At 45.7% G+C, this 18,349-nt stretch overlaps 2 protein-coding genes across 7 annotated transcripts in view; one reads left to right on the top strand and one right to left on the bottom strand.

Annotated features, from left to right (window-relative positions):
* The window catches only part of HEATR4 (HEAT repeat containing 4), a 95,977-nt gene extending 78,911 nt beyond the window's left edge, over positions 1-17,066 (top strand). For 3 of the 6 annotated variants that reach the window (XM_025215340.1, XM_014524628.2, XM_025215343.1), the window contains 3 exons: positions 2,520-2,691; positions 5,034-5,106; positions 12,493-17,066. In XM_025215340.1, coding sequence (XP_025071125.1) covers positions 2,520-2,691; positions 5,034-5,106; positions 12,493-12,640 — 393 coding nt within the window. In that variant the 3' untranslated portion in view covers positions 12,641-17,066. Of the gene's footprint in view, positions 1-2,519; positions 2,692-5,033; positions 5,107-12,492 lie in introns of those variants that run through there. The other 3 variants (XM_025215342.1, XM_025215341.1, XM_025215344.1) reach the window with 3 other exon arrangements.
* On the bottom strand, positions 5,122-8,549 carry RIOX1 (ribosomal oxygenase 1). The gene is given in 2 exon segments (XM_025215345.1): positions 5,122-6,666; positions 6,669-8,549. Coding segments are annotated over 2 exon segments (1,641 nt in total). The 5' UTR covers positions 6,817-8,549; the 3' UTR covers positions 5,122-5,173.
* Positions 17,067-18,349: the final 1,283 nt, after the last annotated feature.

Here is an 18,349-nt window from a genome sequence, read left to right as displayed (position 1 = left end):
GTCATTTCCTAGGCAGTAGGTATGCTGGACATTTTTCCTCCCTAGGTGCAGCACTTTGCATTTCTCCCTGTTGAATTGCATTCTGTTGTTTTCTGCCCATATGTCCAACCTGTCCAGGTCTGCTTGTAGTTGTTCCCTGCCCTCCGGCGTGTCCGCTTCCCCCCACAGTTTTGTGTCATCCGCAGACTTGGACAGAGTACACTTCACTCCCTCGTCCAAGTCGCTGATGAAGACATTGAAGAGTATCGGTCCAAGGACCGAGCCCTGCGGGACCCCACTGCCAACACCCTTCCAGTTCAATACCAACCCATCCACTACGACTCTCTAGGTACAACCCTCTAGCCAATTCGCCACCCACCGGACTATGTAGTCATCCAAGTCACAGCCTCTTAACTTGTTCACCAGAATGGGGTGGGATACCGTATCAAAGGCCTTTCTGAAGTCTAAGTAAACAACGTCAACCCCTACTCCTGCATCCAGGTGTTTTGTAACCTGGTCATAAAAAGAGACTAGATTAGTCAGGCATGATCTACCTGCTACGAACCCGTGCTGGTTTCCCCTCAGCATAATTTTTCCTGCCGGGCTTTTTCATCAGGCATAGGAGAAAAGATTGTAAAAGTTCTACATAGGAAAACTTTTACAATCTTTTCTCCTATGCCTGATGAAGGGTGTTTGTACCTGAAAGCTTGCAATAATTTTTTTTTTTTTTTTTTTTTTGCAAAAATCTAGTTGGTCTAATAAAAGTTATCACCTCTACCCTGAGTTCTGATTCCTTCAATGTAGCATCACTGCATTTGTCTTTTTCTGTTGTGTATCTTACTGCAGACCTGCATGGAGCTTAATGGTGCTGCCTGAAGCCTGAACATTTAAAAAAAAAAAAGGGAAAGAAAGACATTCAGTGAGAAGGCAGCACTACAGAGGAATCTCAACTGCCTGTACATCCCACATGCCCTGTACACACACTGTGCACATTATGATCCAGGCTCTCCCATTTTAGCCAGTTTCAGTAAGAAGGACCAAGTACAAAAAAGTTTAATTTTTCTCTTTTTAAAAGTGGAAAATACTTACGTCTTTCTCTCCCAGTTGTATGTAAACCAGGCTGTATTAAGAGCCATGTATATTACATAGTGGTACAGCATTATTTTATTTTTTCCAGTAGATTCTGCTAGAATCTGGACCTTTGTTTTTCTATTTTCCACCTTCATGGTTGCAAATAAAACCTTTCAAACATCATCCCAGGGTACCCTATTCACCTTACAGCATGAGTAGGATTACTTGGGAAATAAAGTTTCTACTCAGTGGGTGCAGCTACATGTGTGCTTTAATGTACAGTAGCCTATTTTACTGAGCATTAAAGCATCACATAAAAAACTGTGCTAATATGCTACTGCACAGTAAGATAGGCTACTGCATGTTAAGCGTCACTAAAAAAAAGCGTGCTTTCGCTACTGCACATTAGGGCAGCCAAACATGCATTTATTTAGTACCTCACATTGGAGGTACTAAATGTGCGTTAGGAAAAGTGCATTAATGCATGTGTAGATGCGCCCAGTATGGATAGTATTACAGCCTGACTGGATGTTACTGCACAAGTTCCAGTATCTTATCTGCGATCTCTAACCATCTCTACAGTTCCATTAATGTTAAAAACTTGGGTTGTCCCACATCCAGGAACAAAAGCACATAGTTCCCCTTCCAGTTTCTAAAAGGCAGCTGTGTTTTATCAGTGCAGTTAGCACATATTGAAAGTTTAAGGATCAAGTTAAAAACAGAAATTAATACTAAACTAACAAATAATGATAACTGAACAGAGTTATTGGTCATTTTATTGACTTGAGACGTGCAGATATTTTCATCTGCTGCAACAAAGGGAGAAGGCCTTTCTGCAGAATTTTCATCTAGTTTTATGAAGGATACACAGAGCTTTAGATAAGGCTCTTACAAATACACAGAGCTTTTTTTTTCCCCAATGGAGAAGAAAGTAAATTGTATCTTCTTTTGCATTTGCCTTGTAGAGGTTATTTTAACTACCTCCACCCCACAACATTTAATTAATTTCTTTCTAAGAATTTACTTATGCATGATGAAAAGGTGGTGACAGTCCCACCAAAATCCTGATGCAATAGATCAGATGTTTTCACAGTTTTGACCCCATTGGTTAGATGAATAGCGGGGGGCTCTCTGTGGACCAGATCAGGCCCTCTGTTGTCCTAGCATACCAGAATAAGGCCCTACATGCCTAATCTATCACACAGGGCTAGATGACAGTGCCAGGGGCTTATGAGCAGGGTGGGTTGATCTATTCACTGTATTGCTTCACAAGGAACTGGCAGCAGGGTTTAATTACTAGGTTTAACAGCCCAACTGCAACATGTGCTTACTTGCCTTTCTGCTATAACAATTGAAGGTAAAAAAAAAAATACTGATATTTGTCTGCCTAGAGTTCCATGAAGTAGAATTTTCCAATTAGAAATGTAATGATTTTTTACATCTGTCCCACGTGTATGTTTTTGATCCAGATTTCCAGCCTCAGCCAAAAGGCATTGGTGACCCAGAAACTGCTGAAACTTGAAGAGATTATAGACCATCTGTGGCAGAAAGCCGATCGAATCTATCATGCAGAGGAGCATAGCTCTGACTACAAGGATATACTGGAAAACCTGAGGGCTGCTCTTGAATCCACTTCCATTGGTAGTCCCTGCATATGGGCTTAGATGGGATTTGTTTTTGGGACCATCCCCATAGGCCTTAGTTATTAGTGAAACGAAGCTGTGTCATTCAACATGCACCACACCAACACTGCAAGTTATCCAAGGAATGGACAGGGTGTAAATATAAAGCTTTACTTTACTAGCTAAGATTCCCAAGGACCAAATTCTCTAGTCTGCCAAGGCCAAGCAGTACAAAAAATCCTCAAGACATCTGGAAATAGCTGGCAGGGAATCTACCCTATCTTCAACACTAACTGCCTTTCCCACCTTACTTCAGTTAAGGAATGACTGTTGCGTATCTTTGACATGGATGGAAAGGCATGATGGAGCAGAGTGCCACTAGGTTCAATTCTCTACTGGCACAAAGTCTACTATGGAGCTTGTACCAGTGGCAGAATTTGGCATGCCTTTCTACTCTAACTTCCTGTAAAGCAGTGCACTAGCAGATCACACACAGAAGTGGCCATCACTTGTACATCACATAACTAAGGACCCACATGTTTGCCAAACAGAGTTAATAAGTTGCCCAGAAGTGGTGCTTTGATTTACCATGGGAAAAACTGGGCTGGGGTCCTGAGTCCTATGGCTGATAGGAAATAGTTTTATATTAATTATGGAAAGAGGAATTGGCATGTCTATAAAAGAGCTTGAGATACTAAGCACTCCTGCTTAGAATCATGAGCCGTTTCTCATGGAAAGGCAGATTGAAACTACAAAAACAAAAATCTAACAGCATTGTTTTACTTCTTACATAGCAATATCTGGAAATACCCATTTCTCTGTAAGGTTATAAGCTTGTATCTACTAAGTAGCATAGATCTTTTGCAACATAGGTAAAAACTGTTCCTGTGTCACCTAGTGTGTTTTAAATTAGGTTAGTGCAACTTACACCTAGAGGAGAAAGATGTAGGTTTTCTTCTCCTAACAAGAAGGGATTTATGAAATAGTTCCCCACCCACAGAGCTTTTTGATATGTTAGTTAATACCTCCTTTGAACTCCCTGGGTACATCTACATGAGACATTTACTGTGGAATAGACTAATTAGCTCTGCAGTAAATGTCTCTGCATCTACATATGCAGTCCTATTAGAACGCAAGAAACTAACTAATTCTGCAGTGGGATAGTACTTCTAAATACAAGTACTATACTATTGCAGAGTTTTTTTACTCTGCAGCAATGCATGTGTAGATGCTGATGTAACTGGCAGAGGCACGAAGGGGTTTCAGTACAGGGGCTGCCTACTGGCTAGCCCCACACTGAAGCACCCTTGTGCCCCAGCCAGCCCCTCTGCAGCATGTTGAGCCAGGTCAGAGCAGCCCTAAGCTGGTAGGCTGACTCCCTGGATCTCCTGCCAGCTGGGGTTGCTCTGACACAGCTCAGTGTGCTGCAGTCCCAGGCGCACATGGAAAATGCAGCGTCTGGGAGCAATAAACTCTGGCACGATATGCACTGGAGTTAACGGCATCACATTAATATGCAAACGTAGATGTGCCCCGTGATACATTCTCTCCCCCTTTCCCATCATGAACTTGCTCTACAGGTTTTTAGTGCTAAATCATTCATAACTGTGTAACATGGTAAAGCAATCTGCATCCATAATTTAATTTTCATATATTTTACAAACTACTGAAGAGCCTTGTTTGAATGCTGCCTGAACAGAGCTATCTTTAATGTAACTACATTCAAAATTATGTAGCTTAAAATCGGTTTAGTGTGCCTTGAAGCTATTCCACCAATGTAGAAGCTGCACAAGGCATTCTTTGGGAATCTCACGACATCCAACTATGCCAATAAATATATATTTACTTTCAAACCAGGAAACAAACACAAAGCTTTAATACAAATTACTCATTTGTGTAAATCGAGGGCCATGTTTATGACAGTATTTAACTTTTTAATGACTCAAAAGCCATTGGCACCTCACATAATTAAGTCCTTTATGAATCTGTGATTTATTGATCTGAATGAACAATTGTTTAGATATATGCTCTACTGCACATCGTTATCAAATGCCCATATAGATGGCTCAAATAGCCAGAGCTGCAGTACAGCATTCAAATTGATTATTAATGCCTCTTCATACAGCAAAAAATGCCTCTGGTAGTCTTAATGCAGATTACTCCAAACCATGTCAAAGTATGAACTGGTAGACCTTATTTTGTCTCACGTATGTCAAAGGAATATGCAAACTAGCTTGCAGAGAGTATTAGGGAATAATTACAGCAGCTGTGATAACATTTAAGTCCATGCCACAGTGGACATGCTAGATACCTGCTTCTTGTGTACTTATTCTTTAGAAAATGTTTTCTCTTTCTACCCAGGAGAAAGCTATTCTTCCACCACAATGACTTCTAAGATCTGGACCCCCAATTCAGGTTTACCAGTATGTGCAAGGTAGGAACAAAACAGGTTTATTTCTTTCCAAATCAATCTGTATTTATTTTGCTCATAATACAAACAGCTACACAGATACTAGAGGTTTCTTGGTAATCAACAAGCCTTTCTCAAACAAAAATGTGGCCAAGGAAACCTTTTCATCCACAGAGTTACATGGAAGGGCGTCCACAGTGACATACTTTGGATAGGAAGTAAGCAGAAATTCGATGCCGTCTGTGAACTCAGGATCTATCTGCAAGTACTTGAGCTCCTCCTCGTGGTACACTCTTGAGTTTTCTGTTGTGTAATACAGCACCACGCCGTTTTCATCATTACACAATCTAAGGACACCATGATGGAGCAGCCGTACCTGAGTCTCTTTTTTTATTGGTATATCAACATCAAGGGCACCTCCATCTTCCCATCTGGCTGGAAGCCCATGTACACTCAGCATCCTTTCACTTTCAGTTAGCACTGGAGGAAGACAATCATGAAGAAACGACTTAGCTTTCTGATCCACTGCCACATCGATTGGTGCATAATCCACCAGCTTCTTCATCAAACTTTGCACCTTTTCCATAAAGGCACGTCGGCGAGAATCAACCACGTCTGAGTTCTGGACCCCTGTGTATTCCAGGTAGTCTAAAGGGAGCCCTTGCCTGTACTCCACATCTTCCTCTATGGCCATCTGCAAGGCAGCTGGGAGGAGTTTCTCAAGTAGGTCTCCCCAGGAGTTCCTTTGGTAGGAGGATACTGTTATGTGGAGTGAGTGTGCATCAGGCAGGCAGTCCCCTTGATGGATAAACCCACGTGGAAAGTACAGCAGGTCGCCAGCTTCAAGGACGGTCTCCAGAACAGGTTCCCCAATTTCCGTCTGAGCAAAGTTGGGACTTGAGAACTGGGGCAAGACCTCAGCCTCACTGCGCGGGGCGTAGACACGCCAGTGCTTCTTCCCTTCCAACTGGAGCACAAAGGCTTCGATGTCGTCATAGTGGGGTGCGAAGCCCTGCGTGCCAGGGGGCGTCAGGTACACATTGGCACCCACCATGCTCCCGAACTGCTCCTGGAGGATGGAGAGGAAGTGCCAGACGGTGGCAGAGAAGGCCTGCGGGTTTAGCAGCCGCAGGGAGCAGCCGCGGCGATAGAAGTCCCACACAGCAGCCGGCAGTGCCCGGCCCACAGGGTTGTGGGTCTCCCGGACTCCGGCCACATAGCTGGTCACGTCCAGGTGGAGCCCGAAGTGCACGCGGCCGCCTCGCAAGATGTCATCCAGCTCTGCCGTGGAGAAGAGCCCCTGGTAGTAGCTGGGCTGGTGCCGCTGGATCAGGAGGGGCTGCTTCTCCCAGCTCTGCTCCAAGAAGTGCTGCGGGGGCACCGGGGCCAGCATCCATTGGAACAGCCGGGCTCCACGCTGCCTGCTGTGCGCCACCTCGCCCAGCTCCCGCAGCACGGCCTGCAACTCGGGGCTGCTCCCTCCTGCTGCTGCTGCAGCGCGGGGCGCCGGAACCGGGCGGGTCTCCTTCACCTCGGACCCCTGGCCTTGCAACGCGGGTACGGACCTGCTGCCCGCCTTCCCCCGCCGGCTCCTCCCCGGCTCCTCTGTTTCAGCCCCTTCCTCACCCGGCGGCTCCGCGGGGACAGCAGCAGCCCGCGCCGCTCCAGCCCCGGCCCCGCTCCGGCCGCGGAGCGATAGACAGACAGCGCCGACACACGTGCGCCCACCTCCATGCTTCCGGCCGCCCTCCCGGCCCAGCGCGCATGCGCAGCGGTAGCGTCGCGGCCGGGGTGCGCAGCTGAGGCCCCGCCCACAGAGCTGGCCCCGCCCACCCCAGTGGTGGTGTGTTTGCTGGTCTACGCTAGGTTATTTTGTTTCGAGCCAAATATGACTCTTGGCAGGGAGAAGCTAGCTGGTCTTTGCAAAAGCAAAACATTCCTGACCCCCAGAATCCCCTGCAACAATACTGCAAATATTATCTTGTGAAATGTTGCAGCGTATTTTGGGATTGCTTGTGGGTTCATTCATTCCTAGCTGGAAAGATTTCTCCACGTGATTAACCACTGTGGCAGTTAGGCCCCCTCTACGCATTACAGGTGTCACACAATTAACTGGTGAAACCCCTGGCCCACAGGGGGCTCTCAGCCCCAGCTGCACCTCACACAACTAGAACCAGGAGTCCCGTCAGTTGCTGGGACTCTTGGTCCTGGCTCCATGTGGCCCTTGTGGTCTCTTTCAGCAAAGGCCCAGGATCAAGCTTCCCCTACACCAGCAATAAGGTGTGGTTAGATCTAATATGTGATCCCAGAGACAAACAGCCCAAAGCACTAACTGTGAATCTTTTTTTTGTGTAAAACTCGCATAAAAGTGGTCATGAATAGGGACTGGGAGCAGGGGCCAGAGGCAGAGACTCCTTCTCTCAGGCTGCTGAGAATTAGTAGAAATGTGACCAGTGCAAGTGCTTTATATTGGGGCTAGGCATAACCAGTAAATACATATCCATCTATTGACTGTGCCTCTGTACATCCTTGCCCCTATACTCAAAAATACTTTCACAGGACTAAGGCTGAAGATTGCACAGAGCTTGAGAATGGAATGGAAACAATATTATGTGGTTTAGGTCAGGGATGGGCAACCTTTAAGTATAAGGCAGCTGGGTCTGAAGATGGCTGCTTATCCCACCATTGTCACTGTTACTGCCACCACTGAGTCACCTGCCACCATCCCAGCCCTCCCTGCTTTGTACTCAGGGCTGCTGAGCTTCCTTTCTGCCACCGCTGCTGCCATCCCTTACCTCTCACCACAGATTCCCATCATCACCTGTTATTGCCAGCAACAAATTCAGCAGCAAGTGAAGCAATAGCTAAAGTAAGGGGGTGCTCAGGAAAGAGGGCAGGTAGAGCTGGGGTTGCAAGTGGTGTTTCAGAAAAACTGTTCAGGAGCATAGGAATGCAACTGCACTGCTCCTCCAGCCACAGAACTACTGCTGCTGTCTTAGCTCCATAGTCAAAATCATGGTCAGAGTGTTAGCAGAATTTGCAGGTCTTACCAAGTATTACCTGACAGGGGTCACAATATGAATGCTTCTGTTATGTCCCCCACAGCTCAACAGAAAACTCAACAGAAAACACAAGTATGTGCCTTTCATCTGAAAAACTATGGGCACTTTTACACATGTTCCAGGGGTGAGGGGTGTAGCAGGCAAACTGAGTTATGCTAAGGCTCTTGACCGTAGTGTAGGCCCTCCCAGAACTAAGCAATTAAATTGTACAGAGTGCCTTATAAGGCAGTGGGAAAAGTGAGTGGTGTGATTGGTATAGTAGGCTAACCAGATACAGTAGTTTCCCTAAAGGAAAGGAAACCAAAAATGGAATAGGATTGGAATACCTTATCTGTATCAGAAAGCCCCCTTTTCCTCTTGCCTGCAGTTGCTCTCCCCTCCTTGGATATGTTTCTCCTCTTCTACCTTTTCTTCCTTCCTCTTTCTTTCACTATAAGATAAGGAATTGTGTTTTAAAGTTAGTATGTGTGCATTTTGTATCTCCCCTTGTATTTTGGTATTTTTATCTATTTGTGTGCCATGGCATTACTCTTGTAGCTTAAATTTTATACTCCTCACCTTTTAACTAAGTGTGTTTAGTTTCAGAAGTAAGTTATAGAAACTGCCGCTTCCCTGTATCAGGCGGGCCCCTGAAAGAGTGAGTGAATCAGTGATTGAATGCGTAACACAGTAGCAGGCAACAATTAACATCTAGGGAAACCACAGATCAACCAAGGGAAGAAATCAATAGGAGACAATGTAGCAACTGGGAATTCTCTAAACTTCACTGTTCAAGGGCTAGAAGCCCTGGTCTGAGTTAATCAATGCCGGGGACCAACTTTTGGGCTGAATATCTCCAGATCGACCACTCCCAGAGCCCTATTCACGAGGGTCAACGACCCCTGGATTGGGCAAACCTGAAAACTGGGGAGTCACCAAAGTCTGCCAAGGACAGATAAAAAGCAGTGAAAAGTGACCCTCAGCGGTGCCCTCTTGATCTCCAACTTGACCAGCACCCGACCTGTCCAGCCAGAAGGACCAGCCAGCGACCCCCTTCTGGAGGATAACACCACACTGGAAAAAGCCTCGACTGGCCATCGACAGCAGACTCCAGTGCCTGTGCGATAGGTATACCCAACTCTTGTAGCTCACTACTGTGTGTGTGTGTGCGTGCGTGCGTGTGTGTGTGTGTGTGTGTGTGTGGACCAGCCCCAAGGTTTATGATTTGACTTCATTACAGTGTTTCAATCCGCCTAATAAACCAGAATTTTAAGGATCCCGAGTTGGACATTTGTAGCCAACATATCTAAAAGGCTGAGATAAGAAACTTGAGGACTGGACAATTTGAGGTGAGAAAGTTACAAAAGTAGTGGACAAAAAAAGGAAAATCTGTGTGTTTTGCATTGCCACCCTGGAGAGACAGGAGCAACCTTGGGATTCTTGTTCAAATAACAGGGATTCCAGAAACTAACATCCCACTGTTTCCCCCAAGGACATGGCTTCCATGTTGGGGTCCAGAGCATCGGGCAGGTAGTGCTGAGGCCTTGGTAGCTACCTAGCTCACCGATGGCGTGGAGCTGCTGCTCTGCAACCCCTTGGCCTAATGGGTAAGCCACAGTCAGATGTAGCAGGATCTGGCCATGGTTGCCCAGGAACACTTGTCCTGTCCACCGACCAGTGTTCTGTGCAAGAGGGTGTTCAGCATTGCTGGGGATGTTGTGACACCCCATCACACCTCCTTGGATCCTGGCTTGGTGGAGCAGCTGGTGTTCTTCAAGGTGAACCTCCCACTGCTGGGATTCCCCAAGCTCCACGTGCAGACTGAGTTAGTGCCACCCTCCTCACTCTGCCCACACCTATTTCCTTTTTAAACTGTTTTTAAAAACCATATAATACCCCACTCTCAGAGCTGGAGGTGACACTCACTCTATCACCAGCCAGCAGGGGAAGAACATGTCCCTGCTGAGCTCCCATACCAGGATGAACTTGGAGGTATGGACAGGGGCTATAGGAAAGGAGGAGGCCCCAGGTCCTGGGCATGACCTAAAACTGCACCCTGCCAGGGTCGGGAGGCTTGGTGGGACTGCCAGTGGTGTGGCAGCCCCCAGGAAATGCCAGGACTGCAAACCTCCCTGGTGAAAGACAGGTAGGAGGCACCTGAAAACCTGCAGCCACCACATGCATGCACAGTCATAGTTTCATAGTAGGTAGGGTCGGAAGGGACCTGAGCAGATCATCAAGTCCGACCCCCTGCCATGGGCAGGAAAGAATGCTAGGGTCAAATGACCCTGGCTAGGTGATTATCTAGCCTCCTTTTGAAGACCCCCAGGGTAGGAGTGAGCACTACTTCCCTTGGAAGTTGGTTCCAAATCCTAGCTGCCCTGACTGTGAAGTAGTGCTTCCTGATGTCTAGCCTGAACCTACTCTCACTCAACTTGTGGCCGTTATTCCTAATTACTTCTGGTAGTGCTCGGGGGAACAGGGACTCTTGTTCCTAGCAGGTCCCCCCTGGTAAGTTTATAAACAGCCACCAGATCCCCTTTCAGCCTTCTCTTGTGGAGGCTGAACAGGTTCAGGGAAAGTCCAGATCTGTAAGATCTTTGAGAGGCCTGAGGCTTGCTGGTTACAGTGGAGTTGTGAGGCTCCAGGTGAGCTTAGCTGCCTGGGATGCCATCTGCAATGTAGGGAAGGTACAGAATGGTACAGAAGGTACAGAATGGTACAGCTGCAGAATGGATGTCGCCCCTAGACATCAGGGGCCTAAATGCTTAGCCTAAAAGCTTAGCAAGCTTTCAAGTTTAAAATCATTCATCAGGCTGAGGAAGCATCTGCAGGTGGTACATGCACTCTTCCTGGATGGAAGGAATAGTAAAAAACCCAGAGGCTGGCATGCAATGCAGGCAAGAAAGCCAGTCAGTGAAAATGTAAATTGAGGTGTCAGGGTGAGGGACAGGCTGGGGTGGGGGGAAAGGGGGATGTAGCAGGTAAAAGTGGAGAGGTACCTGGGGAGTCAGATGTTGGGGAAGTCATAGTTAGGGGTGTGCAAAACAGGCCCTATTCGATTCGGATTCAGATTTGACCTGAATCAGGGACAGTGATTTGATCTGTTCATTTGGATCAGTATTCCTGATTCTATTTGGCTGAATCTGAATCTAACGATTCTATGCTGATTCAGTGAATCAGCCATATCGGACACAGGCACAGCTTTAAAAGTTTCTTCTGCATATCTTGAGATAGCAGCACAGCTTGTAAGAGCTGTGATGCTGGGGCAGATGGAGTGTCCCACAGCAGTGTGGGGAGCTCCCCAGCATGATTGGCAGCAAACCCGGAAGTGGATCTGAAGTACTTCCAGTCCATTTCCAGGTCTTCTGGGGAGCGCGCTGGGTGCCCCTCGCACCTCCGCTGGCCCGGCAGTTGGCCAGGTGCCCCCCCAGACCCAGGAGGCACCAGTCACTGAGCTAGGGGGACGCGGGGGGAGGGGGGCCCAGCACACTCCCTGGTGGACTCGGAAGTGCTTCTGGTCCACTTCTGGGTCTGCTGCTGAACGTGCTAGGGAGCCCCCTGTGCTTCTGAGGGATGCTGCATCTACCCCAGCACTGTAGCGTTCAGAGCCTCTGCTACCTAGAGGTATGTAGAAAAAACATTTAAAGCTTTATCTATGTCCGAATTGTCAAATCTGTCCAAATCTCTCCAAATCGATTCAGAGAGATTAAAGGGTCCTCTGATTTGATTTGGATTCGGAGATTCAGCCACAAAATTGGGCTGAATCTCCACCGAATCGAATCAGGGACCGAAGCTTCACACAGCTCTAGTTATAGTGTGTCATAAATCCAATGTCTATATTGAGTCCATGAGTTTCTGTATCTAGGAGGTTGATGAAGTGAAGTTCATAGGCTCGTCTGTAAAATGTGTTTATCTAGGGACACAGTGGATTCTCTATCACTTTAAATCCTAAATAAAGACTAGATGGATATCTTTCTAAAAGATGTGCTGTCTCAAAAAGAAATGATGGGCTAAGTACTAAAATTACTTGGTTCAGTTTTCTGACCTGGGCAATGCTATATGTTACGCTAGTTGAGCATAGTAGTCTCTTCTAGCCTTAATTCCTATGAAAGTTTATTTTTTTTAATGTTTGGAAAGTGTTTTGCAATTTTCAGATAGAAAGTGCTACATGGAGGCAAAGTGGTGTTCATTATTTTTCATTACAAGAGCAATCACAGTTAGGTCAACTCCAACTTTGATGCATACAGAAAATCAGTAGCATACCAGGAAATTATTCTGGGTATTTGGTCCAAAATCCTTCTGCAGCCCTTATGTAGGGTTTCGCCTGTATCTTTTTTCGAATTTTGTTTCATTTTTTTCATTTCAGTACTATGAGGAAACTCCATCAAGTCCCTGGACATGAAAAGCCATCTTACTATCACTTGAATCTCACCACAATGAAGAGGCAATCCTGTAGCAGTAAGGAGTCAATCCCAGCGGAAAGGGGACAACCCTCATCGTCACTTTGTAGGTAGAAGAAACCATCTGACTTCTTTGACCAATATCAAGTGACTAGAGAGTTCCCTTGAATGACTCTCGCTGTCTTCTGCAGGACAGAAAGTACAGGAATTCTGACCAGTCCCCAAAGTCATGAAAACATACTGCTAGACTTTGGCAGCTGTGAATGACCTTTGACTGGAAGTGTGAAATATCACTTGATAACTGGATTGTTTTGTGAGTTGTTTCTCCATAAAGTTGCCTTGCTCTCAGCAGACATTTTATATGCAGATCTTTTTTACTAATAATGTTAGTATGTCTCTCTCACTGGAGAAGGATAATAATGGGATATTGTTTATTGGACAAACAAGTCTGATAGTTTATATACATTACATACAAGCTTAGGGGCTTCAAAATTTCTTTCCTCAAACCTGTTTAGGATAGTTCAGTATAAAGGAATCACATACCTTACTAAGAGCACTTCTTGAGAACAAATGAAAATGAAAATTTTCCACATACTATTTAATTAAAATGGGTAGGTGAGATTAAGGACCAACAGGTACACATCTAAAGCACAAGAACGTAATGTTAGGCCAGACGCAAGATTCCTGGGAAGTGTAAAATCTTAGTATGCAGATAGAACGACTGCATTCTATTTAGTGGTTGTTTTTGTTCAGATAGGTTTCAGAAGGAGATTCTAAATGCAGTTGGCATAATACCTTCTGGAAGTACTAAAAGGAAGTACTATGTCTTGGAAGTACAAAAAGGAAGTACTAAAAGATAACGCAGTAACTACCCATATTGCGCCATGCGCACTGAGCACAGTTATTTTTAGCTCCTACATCACTGTAGCGGCATGCTACATCAGGAACACACTGCTACAGCGACATAGGGGCTGGTCACATGTAGATGCCCACGGACACTACGACACTACATCGCCATAGTGCTTTGCTACAGCAACATGGCATTATGTGTAGACGTGCCCATTGAATCACAGTTATTTGTCCTACCTGAGATGTGGCAGCTGAGACTGGGGCAGAGGTGGGCAAAATATGGCCTGTGGGCTGGATGTGGCCCACCAAGCCATTCTATCCAGCCTGCAGGGCCCCTAAAAATTTAGAAAATTAATATTTATCTGCCCCTGGCTGCCTGTCATGCAGCCCTCGGTGGCTTGCCAAAACTCAGTAAGTGGTCTTCTGCCTGAAATAATTGCCCACCCCTGGTCTAGGGCCATTCAGGGACTGAGGCACTGATCAGGGTCAGGATGGGTGAGCAGAATTTAAAAACAAACTGGGTCAGGAAGCAAGGTCAATCTGAGAGTGGAGTCTAGGAATGAGTTGGGTCAAAGAGCTGGGAAGTCAAGCAGAGTGGAGTCTAGAAACAAGCCAGGGTTTCCAGCAGCATTGCCATCAGTAGCTGGAACCAAAGTGTACTTCCTGGGCTTTCTAGCTGACCAGCAGGTGATGGAGAGATGAGCCAGAGGAACCCTAGAATAAAGGTATAATGCTGGAAATGGATTTCTCTGATGCATAGAGTCTCGAGGTGACCATGGATGTTCACCTCCAGAGTGGTGATCCCCCACTCCCATGGAGCTGGACACTAGAGGTGAGTCATCTGTAGTCTCAATGGTCTCTGGCTTGAACCGCTGTTGTAATGGGATTTATAGGGCCTGTGCTACAGACTCTTTGATGACATTGCACACTACCCCAGAGTCCAGTAAGACAGTCAACAGGAGGATTTGACCTGGGACTTGGAGGTGGATGAATAGCTGTAACTGAGGGTTCTGTGGGTCAGGTTTGTTGCAGGATTCTATTACTGAGTGAGGGGAGTTTGTGGAGACTGCAGCTGCCCCACCTTATCGCATCTGGGGTGGCTTATTTGCATGGTCCCCTCTATTGAGGCAAAGGACACCCTTTGGAAATGCAGGTTGTGTTGGCACTTCCTTTCATCTGGGGTAAGGCAACACTACCCCTTCCCCAAGTTAATTTGCATGAGTTTGGAAATAACCACTACGGGGCAAGGACCTGGAAGGGGTAGGGAATGCCTTCTTCCTCCCTCCATTCCTGGAGGGAATGGTGAAGATGTACTGCCAGGTCCATGAAGGCACTGAACCCCAAAGGCATCTCTACTCATGCCAGTTCATTTTTTACCTCATCCTGCAGAGCCCACCAGAAGTGATAAAGCTAGGACACCTCATTTCAGTGGTGTTTGCTATGTAGCGATGGAAAAGAGATGCATAGGTGGTGGTAGTCCCCTGCCTCAGTGAAGGTTCCCTAATGCTGTCCATGCTCAGTGAGAGTCAAACATCATGGAGATTTCTTGAAGGAATGCTTCCCAGTCATAGAGAACAGGGCTGTCATGCTCTACCATAGACTTATGATAAGGCTCATTTTTGCCTGATCCTTGGAGTAGGTTGAGCAAAGAACAAAAGGTGGCGTTGGATAAGAAACCCCTTGAAGCAGCACCAGTCCCCACATAGCAGGAGAGGGGGGCAGGACAGGACCTGCAGGACAGGCCTGAAGTACAGTTATTTATTCCCACAGCTGCTGTGCCTCTTCCAGCACTGGCTATTCTCCTGGTGGTACACAATCTAGGACTGGAGGGATTGGTGATTGGCCAACAGTTGCTGTGTCCAGGCTTTTAGGACTTTTCAGAGACAAACCAGTTCAGATGATCCTACCTAGCCTGCAGGTCTTCCCAAGGCTGCAGCATTCAAAGCAGTGAGTCTGAGGGCACCAGCACAGGATTATGTTCCATGCTGAGCCTTCTTCATTGGGGTAGTTCAGGCAAACTGTCACATTGGGGCATGGATGATCATGTCTGGAGCCTCTCCACAGATCAAGGTGCTAACCAGGGTCAGGATAGGTGAACAGAATCTGAGAACAATCCAAGAGCAGGGTCTAGGAGCCAACTGAGTAAAAAAGCCAGGAAATCAAGCAGAGATTAGAGTTGAGGAGCAAGCCACAGGGACCAGCAATGCAGTGTTGGATCAGGCTAAGTCCCATTGCCAGTACCGTATCCAGGAAGTTTGGCATCTGGGGCAAGCCTGCAGCAGCAGCCTGCTCTTGCCCCACACACAGATCCGGGGGGCACATGTCCGTGTCCCCCCCCCCCCCCTTGCCTGGGAGTGCACGCAGCAGCAGAAGCCGCCCTTCCCTCATCCCGGCGCCCCCCCCAAAAGAGCTGCTCGCATCTCCGTCGCACACCCTGCCCTGGCTGGCCAATGCCTGTTGGTGTCGCTTCCCTTTGACGCCCAGGGCGTTCACCTCGCTCACCCCCCACCTCCCTTTTCTATGGTACTGCCTGTTGCCCAAACACTTTATGGCCCTACTCAAGGGTTTATATGGGGGAAGTCGAGTCAACTGACCTTGGCTGTCCACTTTGATGACAGGGAGTGGGCAAAGGGTTAGGTCCTGTGGCTTTAGGCCAACTTGGATCAGTCTGGGTGATCAGCTCTAGGGTGGCAGACTTGGTTGAATGGGTGTGTTGGTTGGGTTGAGGCCATGGCCTTATGTTACTGTGGCAATATCCATGCTCTATCTGGGAACTGTCTTCCTATTAATGTGCTATAATGAGTTCTATAACGATTTTATAAAATATCATCAGTTGTTATTTTGAGCTGAGCTGGGTTGCTTTGTATTCAGACAGTCAAATATAGACAGACTTATTTTCTAACGTTTTATTACCCAAGGAAGATAATGCAGGCTAGGTTGGATCCAAGTTTACTTTCATACTTCTACTTAAAATAGAAAACGGAGATGCCAGGTAACAAGCTGTATCTTCTTAAAGAATTCCAAAAGCTAAAGGCTGTAGGTATATTTAAAGCCAAATCTACCCAAATGTCCTCATTCTCACTCATCCATATCTGTTCTCTTCCCATCTCTCTCCCACAGAGAGCTTCCTGGAATCATAATGTAAATGGCTTTGTATTTATTTTTTATGCAAGTTATAGGAATTTTACCCATTACGTACGATTGCCATCTTTGACAAAAGGCACTTACCTACCTTCCAATTCCATTTCAGCCAGGAAGACACTGTTCAGGTGGAAAATGTGAAGAAGTTTAATGGGTTTTAATGTATTGTTGTAGTGAATTATTAAAACATCTATGGTCAATAACAAGGTTCAATATGCCAGAGGAGAGTTTGCATATTTTTTATTATGAGAACAGACTTTTATGAAGGTAAAGGATCCAGTGGACAAGTGCACTTGTTATTCTTGAGGATCAAGCCTTCTGTTATGTTTGCGTTGTCTCTGGCCTTGTTAATTTTCTGGTTATTTCAGACCCTACCACTAGGTGTCAGGCATAGAACAATGTTTCACCCATGCATACATTTTACTGCTTCTGTATGTGCAAACATTATGGGAATAATGAATGGAAAGGTCAATATATGCATATGAGCTTGTGTATGTATATACATATATTTATTTTTTTGAGCATGGAAGTCTAAGTATCATAAAGATGAGACCAGTATGTTTGTATATGTGTATGCTGTAATGATTCATCCTATTTTTTTAAAGTATACTTGTTTTAGAGGGTTCATATCACCCAGCACAATCCCGTCAACTGAGATATTTTACTTGAAATGGTCCCACAACAGAACTGAGATGAAAACACTCCCAAACATGGTAGGAAGAGCTGAATTCTGTGAATTAGTTCCGTCTCCCATATCCAATGCATGTGTGTGCTTAGATTGTATGGTCTCACTGTGTGGTAACAAATTGAAGGTACATGAAGGTTCAAATGCCCTGTTATTATCTATGTTTAAAAATCTGACCTTCTGGGATGTAGGTTGTTTAGTGGGAATTACTCCTGAAATTGGTCTACAGCAGGGGTGCCCACACTGGGAGTACATAAAACATCTCTGGGAGGTATGCTGGAGAAATAGTGTAATGGTGGTTTTCATTTTCATGATAATAATCAGCATTTAAGGGGTTAAAGAATAAACTGTATGCTGGTAGAGTACATGGGCAGCTAGTGAATCTGGAAGGAGGTATGCAATAAGAAAAAGTTTGGGAACCTCTGGTCTAGAGTATCTGATTCTTCCTCAGAATAAGAAGTTTAAGAATCAATCCAGATTCTAATCTCACTTACACCAGCACAAATCTAGGATAATTTTAAGAAGTTACTCTGCATGTTCCCTACTGTGACTGAGTTCAGACTCTAGCTCTGAAGCTCTAACTTTAGCATGCATGTGACTGTTTATTACCTTACCTCTGTATTGTCCTGGGTGCAAAATTATTAACACTGCCCTTTTTAATACAGGACAAAGACAAATAATGGAGGTAGAAGCTGGAAGTGCTGCAGAGATTTTTTTTTCTTTAATGGTGCAGTGTTTCTATAGTGCGTTTTACTTTTCTGGTGTCAGTTATTTGCAGGAATGAAGAGTTAGCTAACTATTTTTCTGTGCTATGTGACTTTTAGTAGATGCTCAGTGTTACAAACTGCACCTTCAAGATGGTTAAATGCTTTGCAGTTTTAATATTAGGTAATGTACACGTACAGTGGGCTCAAACTCCTCTCTTGTTCAATTCCATTGACATCACTGGGGTTACAGTGGAGTGAGTTTGACCCTGTATTTCTAGTAAACTTTATAAGCAATTGTACCAGGTTGCCTAACTGTAAGTTCAGTTGCATCACAATATGCCCCTAGCTTTGTGTTCATTATTTATGCACTCCTGTTTACAAAGGATCTTAGGGTGCTCCAGATCCAGTTTCATAATCTTCATAACAAGCAGACAGCAGGAA

This window comes from Alligator sinensis, unplaced genomic scaffold (assembly GCF_000455745.1).
Source record: "Alligator sinensis unplaced genomic scaffold, ASM45574v1 scaffold1581_1, whole genome shotgun sequence".
In the NCBI taxonomy this organism is placed as follows: domain Eukaryota; kingdom Metazoa; phylum Chordata; order Crocodylia; family Alligatoridae; genus Alligator; species Alligator sinensis.
This window is presented reverse-complemented; position numbering and strand designations above follow the sequence as displayed.